The 12,954-nt window shown below is 37.7% G+C and overlaps 1 protein-coding gene across 3 annotated transcripts in view; it reads left to right on the top strand.

The window, feature by feature from the left end:
* Positions 1–1,611: 1,611 nt before the first annotated feature.
* lrp4 (low density lipoprotein receptor-related protein 4) overlaps positions 1,612–12,954 on the top strand; it is an 84,425-nt gene continuing 73,082 nt past the window's right edge. For 2 of the 3 annotated variants that reach the window (XM_057331163.1, XM_057331327.1), the window contains exon 1: positions 1,612–1,911. In XM_057331163.1, the coding sequence (XP_057187146.1) occupies positions 1,854–1,911 (58 nt within the window). In that variant the 5' untranslated portion in view covers positions 1,612–1,853. The remainder of the gene's footprint in view (positions 1,912–12,954) is intronic. The other variant, XM_057331253.1, reaches the window with a different exon arrangement.

Here is a 12,954-nt window from a genome sequence, read left to right as displayed (position 1 = left end):
TTTAAATTAATAAAATTGGACAAGCAGCAAAAATCCTTTTTTTACATTATAATAATGGTGAACTATCAATTTAAATGAAAACATAAAGATGTGACATCCGAACACAAGCTTGTGCCTATAATTTATTGTTAAAAAGAGCAAATATGGAAAATGTCCACAACAATAAAGTTGGATCCAACATGTGTCCAGCACACACTGCAACTTTAATATACCACTACACTGAGAAGAGAGCGCTGTGAAGTATTGTGCCGTTGTTTTATCCTGTAGGGGCAACACAGTCCAGTTTTACAATGGCTAACAATAGTGCTGATCTAGTTTCCAGTATATTTGTGTTGAATACTTACTATTTCCCAGTTGGCCTTTAGGGTCTCAGACACTGCATCTACTCAGGTTGCAGAGTTACTTGGTAGGTCAAAGCAAGAAGAAAAAGATGAAAATGTTCATTGTCAGAGGCCACATCAGTTACCAATTTAGAAGAGACCCATTATTTGATACGGCAACATTATAGATTAACAGAAAAAAGGACCAACAGAGCTTGACACAAACATTGAATGCACTGTATTAAAATAACAGCAGAGAAGCGACTGAACGAGAAAATACATGAGATAAAGTAGGATAGCTAATGCAAACCACCAACCGCATTATTTGGCTTATCGGTCAACCGAAAAACAGCTCAGTCAGCGTGAAATTGAAATTGACCATATTTACATCCACAGATGGTCCTGTTATTACAGTGAACGATTCATTCAATCGTGTCATTCCAAAGAAAAACATGTTTGTCTTTCTAATCTTTGACCAAAACGCTCCATTCTCATAGATTTTCTGCTCTTCCATCATACAGACTGTTTAATGCGGCCTTAATCAGCCAGCCACTAAACGAAACTTGAGTAGCAAACACAATAAATTATACTAGTATACATTACATTTACACATTTGGCAGACACATCAAGCAATACATTTTAATCAGTGTGTGTTGCCATTTCCATAATAATCCATTTTTTAAATCCATTTTTGGTCCAGTAATGTACAAATTACACTAGGATAGTTAAATCATGGTAACCATGGCTTTTGTAGTAAAAAAAACATGGACTTTTGGGTACTGAACCCATGTCTTCTGGGCTTATAATAAAATAAAATAAAATGCTCTAGAATTTGAGTACATTTTAGGCAACAGTGACATTCATATAACAATTCAATCGTATCTGTCTCAATTTTATATTGCATTATACAGTTTCCGGGCAGATTTACGACGACAGTGATTGACAGGTAAAAGTTGAAGGCGTCGGTGAAGTCATTCAACTATTGACGTCCCCATATTTGACTTGGATCTGCTCACTTTGTATTTCGAAGGGCCGCGACGGCACGTTCTCCCGGTTAAAGCGCCTCAAAGTTTTCGTGGCGACGTACGAAACGTGCGAAATCGCTAAAAACACGGTTGTTCTTATTCAACACGCACAGCGACCAAAACCTAAAGCGCCAAATCTGTAAAGTTTCCCAGCAGGGAACGGTAAATTGTGACTGTCCCTCGGTTTCCAACGAGACGTTTGCGCTTGAAAAGACCCCCCCCCCTCCGGAGCACTGATGGTACAATCCAATGCACCTTTTGATCATTCCAGCAGCCGCGGCGGTTCAGTCTGACTGACGAACATTTCTCTTCTAGCTGGGGTTGCGGTGTAGTGATTTGCGCCTTTTTACATCAACTTAACATTCGCGTCGTGACCGAAAAGGACTACAGACGCGTCAAACGATGGTTTTCAAAGAGTTATAAATGTAATTCTGTTGACCCGAAGACTGTTTATACAGAAAATCACGCAGAAATACAGGACGACAGAGACTGAGGGAGATTGTCCACGATGAGGCACATTGCAGTTGTTTATGGCAGTCTTTTAACTTTAACGCTTCTCGCTGACGGTAAGTAAATTATCCTTGGTTTTCCATTGAGTAGTAAATGAACCAATGCTTTGGAAGTGCAGGGAAAACATAACAACAGTGCTAAAAGAATGCAATAAAGGCAAAGATGTTCCTCCTCAAAGAGTTGCAGCACGCGCAAAGAAAACAAAACTGGGATCGCGAATCGCGATCTATAGAAGCCGCGATTCACTGGCAGTTTTGCGATCAAATAAACTGCACAGTTGTCGCTAAACGTGTGTGTGTTTATAAATAGTAAACTGTAGCGTGTTGAGGGAATAGGTGTATTTGTTCACTGGTGGTAGATAAATGAACTCGTTTTGTCTTGGTAATGGTAAACATTTTTGCGGCGTAACACATTTGGCATCTTTAATACATAGATTTAGTGACTCATAAAATAATGAAATCGCAAGTTGCGAGTCAACAGTGTCCGCTCGCGCTGCATTTGGAACATGTTGGAACAGCCGCTGACTGGAATGCAGCAACTTCAAAGCGCGTGCATCGGCCTTTACAAAGACAATATTTTGGAGGTTCCTCAACACCTTTAAAACATAAAATACCTTAAAAACGCTTCACATTCTCACGAGTTTATTTTTCTATTAACAACGGTTATACACACACGTCGCAGGAGAATTGTAATGTTTTTTTTCTCGTTGAAGCATGTCATTTTGAATGTCACTTCCAGCTCATAACACGATTTGTGATTGGTGACAGTATGTGGGGAATTTTTTTTTTTAATAAAACGACAGGCTCTTTTTTTCTTGTGAAACTATCAAATTCTATTTCTACACCTTTTGTATTATTTGACGAGTACAGTTTGGTTAGATATTTCACAAAACGGTCTGTTTACTTTAATTTTTCTTTGTTTTCTTCAGACATCATCTCACATTTCATCTTAAGTTCTACACAGACACTGTTGTCTCTGTGGTAACCAAGTACACTAACTTTTGAAACCACTTTTGCAGAATTGTTGGTCGTGATGGAAATTATGACATGGCTTAGGGACAGATGTAGTTTATTGTCACTTAATATTCATACAATAAATATCCCAATTTGAAAAATCTTTGGGCTAAACGTATTTTCCTCTAGGGGGTTCCGGGGGCATGGTCCCCCTTATGAAAATGTTGCATATAGTACAGGTAAATACTGCAATCTGGTGCATTTTAAGAGCAAAATTAACTCAATCAAAGAATACAATAGCTATAGCAGTAATTTAATCATTGGCTCCATAGATATAAATGGTGATTATAGGGTGCACAACACATGGTAAAATGGGAGTTCACAAACAGTCAAAACATGTGGAGCACGAGCCATCAAAAAATGAAGCAAAAAAGTGTTTTAACAGTTGAACTAATTTATTTATTACTATATATTAAAACGCGGGTCAGGCATCGGGCCTTTTTCCCCGCATTGGCAGTATCACTTCACTATCCGGACCAGAGCATGCATACATTATTATGATGCGGCGACTGTTTAGAGTTAACCCCTAAGAAAAGCGCACACTCTCTCAGCACAACAGAGTAATGTTAGGTTTGTGGTTTATTATGTTTTTAGCTTTTTATGTGCGTCACGTAGAAATATCATTTTATATCGAAGTAACAGGAGAGCAACTAATGACACGCTTTCTCCTGGGAGAAATTTGGTTATAAACCAAATATATTGACACGTTTGGGACACGGTGATATAGTGCAGCATGTAATCGTGTGGCGCGCACCCGTATAATGCGACAGGAGTAATTTAAGCAGACTTATGCCCATCATGCATTCAAATCATTAAAATTGGTGATGTTTGCAATCAAACTGCGTTCTGTGCCTGAGCAACAAACAAAAATACTCAAAACTTTTTTTCTAAACTAACCTAATAAAGAAATGAACGGGCCGCCATAGTCTCGTCAATGAATGGGAAACACTGTAAGAATAGCATATACCAGATGGATAGGTCTGAATGTCAACTCTCTTCCATTGTATGTTTGGAAACTATTGGCTAAAAAAGTTATTGAGGGAAACGACCACAAATGTTTTTTACTTTGGGTTTTAGTATTCCCAAGTACTTTATAAATGGACATTTTGCTGTGACTTTGGTTTAAAATGTGTATATTTGTGTAAGGGAAGCAGCTTATTTTTGGATGCTGTAAGTCTTTCCATTACTTAAATAAACTGCTTGTTTGACTTCAGTCATTAATATGAGTTCATGAAAACTGTTTGCACAATAATTATACAGCAGTTTAAAATTGCTTCTTGAAGTAGTTTTAGATGGCGTTTGGCTAGTTGGCAGGATATTTTAAGCTATCATACGTGTATAACCGTTAGACTTCCAAATGCTCCTCAACGTGTACTAGGCTGGATGGCATTTTGTTTAAGGGGACTGATGTAAATGTTTATGTTTTGGTTCAGTTTTGTAAAGTATTTGCTTAGACTTGGCCGGACACTTTGTCTTAAATTATTGTGAGGTATCAACAGAGTACAGCAGTGGGTCTCAACTTGTGATCAGTAGGGAAACGATGCTAAATGCATGTATTAAAATGCAACTAACCATGTAATCGTGCCTTATCAGCACATCAAAAATAAATAAGCTTATTGTTTTAAAGAAAGAAGATATCACTCCAAGTGTATACCTAATCATGTGTTAGAAGCTACACGACCTTAATCTGGTAATTCGCATTTTTGTTGTTGTTTATTATAAAATGTTCACATTTTCAATATTCTCCCGTTCCATGTTGATAATTTAACATGATATGTTTTTACTATTTTTTTGTTGTGGAATTTTTTAGTATTGTGTTTGAACTTCAGGTGTCCCGAGGCACAACCAGTTGGAAAACACTGTTCTTTAGCTCAGAAGACAAAAATAACCTTGGTTTTCATCCTCAAAATGTCAAGTCCTGTAGTTTTTTCTATATTCTAAACCTTTTTTGCAATTGCACTGCCTCACAGCCGTTATTACTATAACTACATTGGTTATTGAAAGACATATTGATATTGAATTTCTGAGCAGTTGTGCCCACATTCTACACAACATTCAGTTTTAAGTGGTATAAAGCACTGGTTTTACTCAATTTTTGGCAACATCAGACGCTTGTATAGTTGAAGACTATTTCATGTTTATAATCCTTCTAGTTGATGTTTTGAACCACAAATGAACATTGTGCCATTATTTACTCACAATCGTGTCATTTTAGACCTTATACGCTGTTGTTTTTCTGTGAAAGTTGAACAGACGTGGTCACATTAAGCTGTCTCTGTATGGACAGAAGCTGCATTAAGATTGTTTTATAACTTCCCAGTTTGTGTTCCATGGAACAAAACTGCATATGGGTTAGAAACAACATGAGGGTGCGTAAATAATAGGGACGCAACAATACAGCCCACCCACGGTTCAATATGAACCTCGGTTTTCGCCCACGGTTCTCAGTTCGGTTCTGATGGCTTGGCACATTAAAGTATTTTTTCAGTGTTCTATGCTTTTGTGACAGGAACAGTAAAAAGTTAAGAAGAAGAAAAAAACTATTTTACTGAATCTCTCTTTATTTAACTTGACTTATTTTATTATCTTTAAGCAAAAATGAACTTGTACAAAAGTTTTTGGTTTACTGTTCATCAACATGCCAGTAAAATAGGCGTCTTGAAGAGGATTTGCACATCAGAGTAGGCTATTTAAAATAATGTAATGCAGAACTTGAGATTGCTGTATGTACGGTGTATAGCTGTTCGAAAGGCCGCCGAGTGGCATGACTTTCATTAAACGGACTTTGGCATGGTGCTGAAGATGCTCTTTCTGCATGTGCTGGGTGTGAGAGCAAGGCAAGCGTGCTGCTTTCGTATGCAGTGTAAAAATACATTCTTGATGTGCCAAATTCGGAGATGATCACTATAGTAAAAGGGGCATACAATAAAGCCAGGCCGTGTCTCTCAACAGCACATTGCTTCTCGTGTTGCAGGCAGCCTCGCTTCACCGCCTGACCACCACTCGCTATTAGATACAGACAAACACGGACAGAGCCAGTTCAGAGTGTCATTGAGCGCACAGAAATAATTTAAACGCAAAACCAGAAAACCGCAATTCACTTACATGAATTGAATCGTGGAGGTCGTACCGAACGATTCAATATTATATTGAGTATTGTGGCATTCCTAGTAAATAATGGTAGAGTTTTAATTTTAGCTGAACTGTTCCGCAAGCTTTGGTGCTTTTTCTAGTCACTGGCTACCGTTTAGCTCCATGTTTATCCTCTTTAAAAGCACACAAGCTTTTTATAAAGTGTGTGAAAATGTGTGGCAATGTCTTAAGTTTCTTACAAACCCCCTGAGCATTAGCTCTAATGTCATGATCCTATTCAACAACTCATGAAATGTGTTCAAATGCGCATTATTGCCCGAAGGCTTCTTCTTTGGTTGTTGACTGAAGGCTCAAACAGGGCTCACCTCATTTACATTCATACATTGAAAAGATTCTGCATATATGTAGTACTTTTTTTGGAAATTGAACTTCACTGGATTCAGATTAAAACACAAAATTTGCTTTGATATGGTAAAGAAAGATAAAATGCACATTTTTCAAGATTAACATTTGACAGTTAGTTTGTTGTTGGTTTTAAAATGATAAAGCAATAGAAAAAAAAATATTGTGATGCTTACATGGTTGTTAAAGTGGGCCATTACGTCTTCATAGTTGATGAGATTCTGTGACTGTCAGAACTTTTAGCATGCAGGCATATCTAAGCAAGATGTTAAAAGGGTTATTTCTGATAAAAGCGGCAGCTTTATTTCAGATTCCCCTTGTTGTGATAATTTGTTTCTTATGCAGTGACAGGCATTTCTTTGGCTTAAAGGCACAGTTCACCCAAAACAAAAAATTCTGTCATCATTTACTCGCCCTCGAGTTGTTCCAAACCAGAGAAAGATATTTGGAAGAATTCTTTTAACCAAACAGTTCTTGGCCATCCCTGACTACCATAGTAGGACAAATACAATGGTAGTCAAAAGTGCCCCGAAACATTCTTCAAAATACCATATTTTTCTTTGTTCTGTTGAACGCAATTTATAAAGCAAATTTTCCTTCAATGATGGCCAAGAACTGTTTGGTTATACAAGCATTCTTGCAGATATCTTTCTCTGTAGTCATCAGAAATACACAGATTTGGTCTCCAGTGGTTTTCAATTCCATTGTATGTTTCACTTTTGACAAAGTAACTAGAAAGCCTCAGTTTTACTCCTGCATTTCCAGTTGAAGCGATATATGCATTTGGCAGATGCTTTTATTGTCTTAAATGCAGGTAAATGATTAATCAGTTCTTATTACCTGAGAAATGAACCCATGACTTTGGTGTTGCAAGCGTAATGTTCTACCAGTTGAGCTAAGTAACAACATCTACTTTAATGATTACATATAGAACATTTTATCATTTATTGTTAGTGTTAAATTGCTGAATAAATTGCACATGACTACTGAAGATGGTGTTTAAGTGTTTGTATTGTCATGCGGTTATCTGTAGTGCACATGGAATCCTGAAGAACCTGCATGAACACAGTGACGTACATTGACTTTGTCGTGATAATTAGAGTGATTAAGTTGTTTATTTAGGGAGGTGTTGATAAACTGAATACTATAGGAAGTTTCTAAACATCAAAATGCAAAACCCAGTGAGCCTTAAGATTCAGAATGTAACTCTTTTGTTTCCAGACACTAAATTAGATATGAAACGTTTGCACATGTGGACAGAAGGGTTGTGGGTCTTTGAAATGACTGAACAGAATGATTTTCACAAGATTTGGCAGGATGCTTTTGACTTCTACAAACAGGCATGATCTTGAGCTGCTTAAAGTTTTTAGATCACAACCTCATGTGAAGGAATACAAGAGAGCATTTTGCTTATCAACAGACTTCTTACCCCTCATTTACACTGCACGTGTGTGCGGCACGTTACGGCTCTGATGCGTCCTCCGGAGCTGATCGCGGCCACTCTAATCAATGCTTTTGTTTATACCAGCCGTACAGCAGCATGTCAAAGAAGCGTCCCAGAAGCATCTCTCCGCTACACCTCGCTAAAGATAGGCGCCTAGACTGTTTTTGACGGACGCTGCGTCCAAGCCACATAGTTTTATGTCAAAATAAAAGTCCACATGCAGACTTCGTTCGAATTTCACATCACATATCCTTGACATGAGACTAAAAATGGACGACAAGAGGTTCATCCTCAAACAAAACCAATATATTGTGGTAAAATATTGTTTGACTACATCATAACTAATCATGTTTCTTTTGTTTGTTTTAAGTGTAGTAAAACCATGGTTAATAATCTTAATGGAACAAAGCATGACTCATAGCAATAAACACAACAATAAACCAAACAAACATAACCATTTAGCCACCTTTATTATGGTATAACCCCAAAACCATGAAAAAACTCGAAAAATTAAGAAAAACAACTTTGGACACAGCAAATTCAGCCGCTTCGCTTTTGAGGCGCTCCTGATGTACATTGGCACTGCGTTGAGGACGGAACAAAACCTTGTGTGAGCCGCAGTGCGGTGTAAACAAGGGGTTAGGCTTTTATTTCACTGTGCACACTAGGGATTGGTCGATATTAGGGGTGTAACGATACACTCCGCTCACGATTCGGTACATATCTCGATGCTGGGTTCACGATACGATACACATCTGGATATTTAGAACAAAATTCAAAAATGAAAGTGAAATTCAAATAACATTTATTTTCAAAATATTAACAATTTCAGTAACTTATTTTGTTGCACATACAACTTAATAAAGAATTTTAACATTTTAAGGCTTAACTGAAATTAGAATTAAGATTGATTTATTGACAAATTTTGATTTAGTTTTAGTCATAGTCTTTTGACTAAAATGCAATTTAGTTTTAGTCATCCCAATTTATCATAGTTTTAGTCTATTTTTAGTTGATGAAATCTACATTATATTAGTCTACTAAAATCTATCTGTATGGAACATTTAATTACACCAATTAAATGAGTTAATCCAAAGATTTAACTGTTTCGACCTAATTTACTTTACCTTGGAATTAAATGAAACCAGGTCATTACCTTTATTTTTCAGAAAAGTTGAGTAACTACTGGATATGCATTGTTGTGACACAGAGAATATTAGACCATGAACGACATGTAGCAGTTCATTCAGTCTCATTTTGACTCAATTGACTCGTTCGTTCAGTGAAGTGCGTGTTCATTCAGTACATTCAACCAATGAAACGCTCTGACAGAGCTCACGCTCAAGCGCTATTGGCTCGTGTCTCTTTGAAGCTGCGCGGTCTTTGCTTGAGACCGTAATGAATGAGAAATATCTTTCAAAAAGACATATTACATAACCTGTATTACATTTATTCAATCATGCAAATCACATACTTGGTTTGATTTTTAGCATGTCATTCAATCTTTTAATCTACAGTACAAATCACTTCTCTGATCGGAACAGCGCTGGTTTCTTTTGGCTTTATGTTGCATATCACGTTATGCAGCAGCTCACGTTAGCAGATAAATTAACATTGGCATTTAAAAACGTTTGTGCTGCCTTTGTAATGAGTTTCGGGGTGACTCGCCTGCAGTCAGGCTTCAAGTTTGCTGTGTTTTAACGGCGATTGTGAAGGAAAATATGACGCTTTGTAAACCACTTGGAGACACAGATTGTGTCTTGTAGGGCTGCTCGATTATGACAAAAATCATGATCACGATTATGTTGGACAATATTGAGATTCCAATTATTTAACACGATTACTCATTAACTTTTAAAACAACATAGAAAAATGAAAACTTGGCTTTTAAACTGTGAATTCAACTGCAAAATAAATGTAAAGAAATAGCACAGCTGAAACACTGTAAAGGAAAGGGGTGCGCTGTGGATTTATACCACAAGAAAAGAGAGGATCCTTGCAAAATGGAATGCAGCACAATAATCGTTTTGCCTCGATTATTTTGTTTTTGTAATTGTTGAAGGCCAAAATTGACGATTACGATTAATTTTCGATTAATTGCACAGCCCTAGTGTCTTGTGCTTCTCTCTCTACCGCATATGTGAGATAAGCACACGTGACGCGCTGGCGCAGAGTAGGTAGCGTCTTGACCGCTGAACGAATAGAATTAAACTTATCGTAAAATATCCCCATCTCTCTACGATGCGCATCGTAACATTTTTGCTTCTCTATCGAAATATCGTAATACGAAGTATCGTTACACCCCTAGTCGATATGTATCACGATTCACACTAATTATACATGTCTGGGCAATTCTGAAATAGCAAACGCTTTGTTTCTGTGTACTGCTCAATCTAAAATCACTACGAGATTTAGTTGTTTATAATGTGCATTTGAAAAAGCAACACTTGTCAAACATCATCATTATAAATATACTTTATCATGAAAATACCTGAAAAGGTTTTCGGAGTCAGCATTTCAAGGTAGGAGGGCATCAAGGCACGTCCGAATCCAATGTTTGCTTTACTTCCTGTCTCCTGAGATACCGCCATCAGGTCGATTTTTGAAGGCAGCATAGATGTATCCTTCGCTGCCTTCTACGTCCCACAATTCTATGCATGTGCTTACGCGGGGAATGTGATTGGTCGAGCAGGGTTGAGTTAAATTTTTTGTGTAAATAAAGTTCTATTTTCTCTTTACAACTTTTGATTGCATTTCTAGTGAGAAATTAATATTGTATAGTATTGTAGTTTTAAAATATTCTATTAGTTATCACAAATATATATTTTAAATTCCGTTACGCTGCCGCTGAAGGCTGTCCGAATGTGTTTCTCGGAGCTGCCTTCATGCCTAAACGCTGCCACCGAAGGCATTGCCTCATGATACAGCGAGGCAACAAGTCAGCTGCCTAAGCTTTCAGACGCAGCCAAGATGTGTAAATCATACTTCTTCCGCAGCCCACATTTGGAGTTTCTGCGCGAGAGCGCCCTCTGACTTTCGGATGTGGCGGTATTTAACCGTAATTCATTGACAAACTGAGCATAAGAATCGCACGATTAATCGTCCCATCCCTAGTAAACATGAATCATCATCACATATCACCCATATTATCAGGTTTACAGTGTTGACACCGTCCACCAGGGTGTCATGGTCAAGTGCTTTAGACGTGAAGGTGCGGGTGGAATTTCAGCACTAAGCTCATTTTGTTGTGTGCAGAAAACACACTGGTTTGCTCTTTTCGCCATATAGGCAGGCTTTTACAAAGCAACATCAAATATTTGTGACCTACTTGCTTATTTTTTGAAGCGAGACAACTGTCGGCTTGCTGCAGGCTCACGAACACTTTCTGTTCAGTAAAGCTGACTGTGATTCAAGCAAGTTATAGCTACACAGTGTCAGTTTTGTGTATTTTATCATTTGATTTTAAATGTGGGAAAGTTTAACGTTCCTTACATGAATTAGATTTATGAACTCTGAATAGCCTGTTCCTAATTTGTTTTATGGCTTTTATTGAAGAAGACTCCTCAGTGTGGGGTAAAGATGCATGTCTGTGACGTGAGGGCACAACACGAGTGTATCTTCTGCTTTTCATGCTCTGTGAAAGTATTATAAATCTCAAAGACAGCTTCTCTTTAACGGAGGACATCATTTCCACGCAGTTGCATGGGAAAGTCTTTCTAGCTTGTGCTGTATTTCTCCCCAGACTTTGGTTTCTTTGTATGTGGGTCACCCTAAACATATAATTAAATCTGCTGCATAATGTCATTCCAAAATGATTTGTTTGAATTTTCTCTTTCAAATAATATATAGCAGTTGTCTGAGTTTCGTAAACACTCAGCCGTATGCAAAGAAATTAGACATGTTTGTGTGTAAATGAATGTTTATTACTTCACTTTAAATGCAGCACAATTATACTCCCAATGGAGTTGGAGTTGCGGGTGCTATGTGAATAAGAGTAAAGGGTTCCTTCAGTAATCCCCCCATTTTAAGGGTTCAGTGAATTGTGTGTGTTTGATAGAAGAGGCCAGACGAGTGTTAATAATGGATAGAGTCGGACTACAACAGACAGACATGCAAATATGTAATAATAAATTAAAGATCTGTGCTGCACATTATTTATCATGGTCCATTTGGTTTGTCTGCTGTTGTGAATGTCAGTTTTGTGCTGCAGCGTAATGGATTAAGAGATGTTTTCCTGGGGTTTTCATTTTGTGTTCTCACATGAATGACACATTTTTCTCTAACTTGTTTTCTGAGAGGAAGAGGAATGGTTGTCTATGCAGTAAATGTATTTGAGTGAGTTTTTCTTCCAGCTCCCATGAAAGCATCAGATCTGTCTGCGGCGGTGATGAGAATTGTGAGTGGCTTCTGTGTCTCTTATTTCATCATCACAGAGGAACCATGATCAGACGGCTGCCCTTTAAAAATAATCTGATATATTTTGGACCTGTTTGGCAGCATTCACATGCAGCTCAATGTCAGCAGATGGGCAGGTGTGTTCAGCCCTAGTTTTGAATCTGTATAAATGTCTTTGTTCTGATGAACACAGAGAACGATATTTGGAAGAATGCTTATCACCAAACAGATCTCGCCCCCCTTTGACTCCCATAGTAGAAAATATTACTTCATCATTTTTTGTTCTGTTGAACACAAAAAAAGACATTCTGAAGAATGTAGGACAGCAAGCAGTTCTGGGGCACTTTTGACAACCAGTGTATTTTGTCCTACTATGGGAGTCAATGGGGGCCAAAATCTGTCTGGTTATAAGCATTCTTCCAAATACCTTTCTCTGTGTTCATCAGAACAAAGACATTTATACAGATTTGGAACAACTCGAAGGTGAATAAATGATGACAGAATTTTCATTTTTGGGTGAAGTATCCCTTTAATGGCATAAAAAAAGAGTTTTCAGCATTCACTTTATGCTTGATATTAAATTTCATTGGGGGGCGGGAATCAAGCACTATGATCCCTGGGAGCAAGAGCTTAAGTTGTCATTTTGTAATTAAGTTTTGTATTGAAAAGGAGTTTTTTAAACAGGTGCGTGAGACGGGCTGTTCAAGAGCCACCCTACAAGCGGCTTGTTTGGAAAGTCCCTTCCAAACTCT

This window comes from Triplophysa rosa, linkage group LG1, assembly GCF_024868665.1.
Source record: "Triplophysa rosa linkage group LG1, Trosa_1v2, whole genome shotgun sequence".
Lineage (NCBI taxonomy): Eukaryota > Metazoa > Chordata > Actinopteri > Cypriniformes > Nemacheilidae > Triplophysa > Triplophysa rosa.
This window is presented reverse-complemented; position numbering and strand designations above follow the sequence as displayed.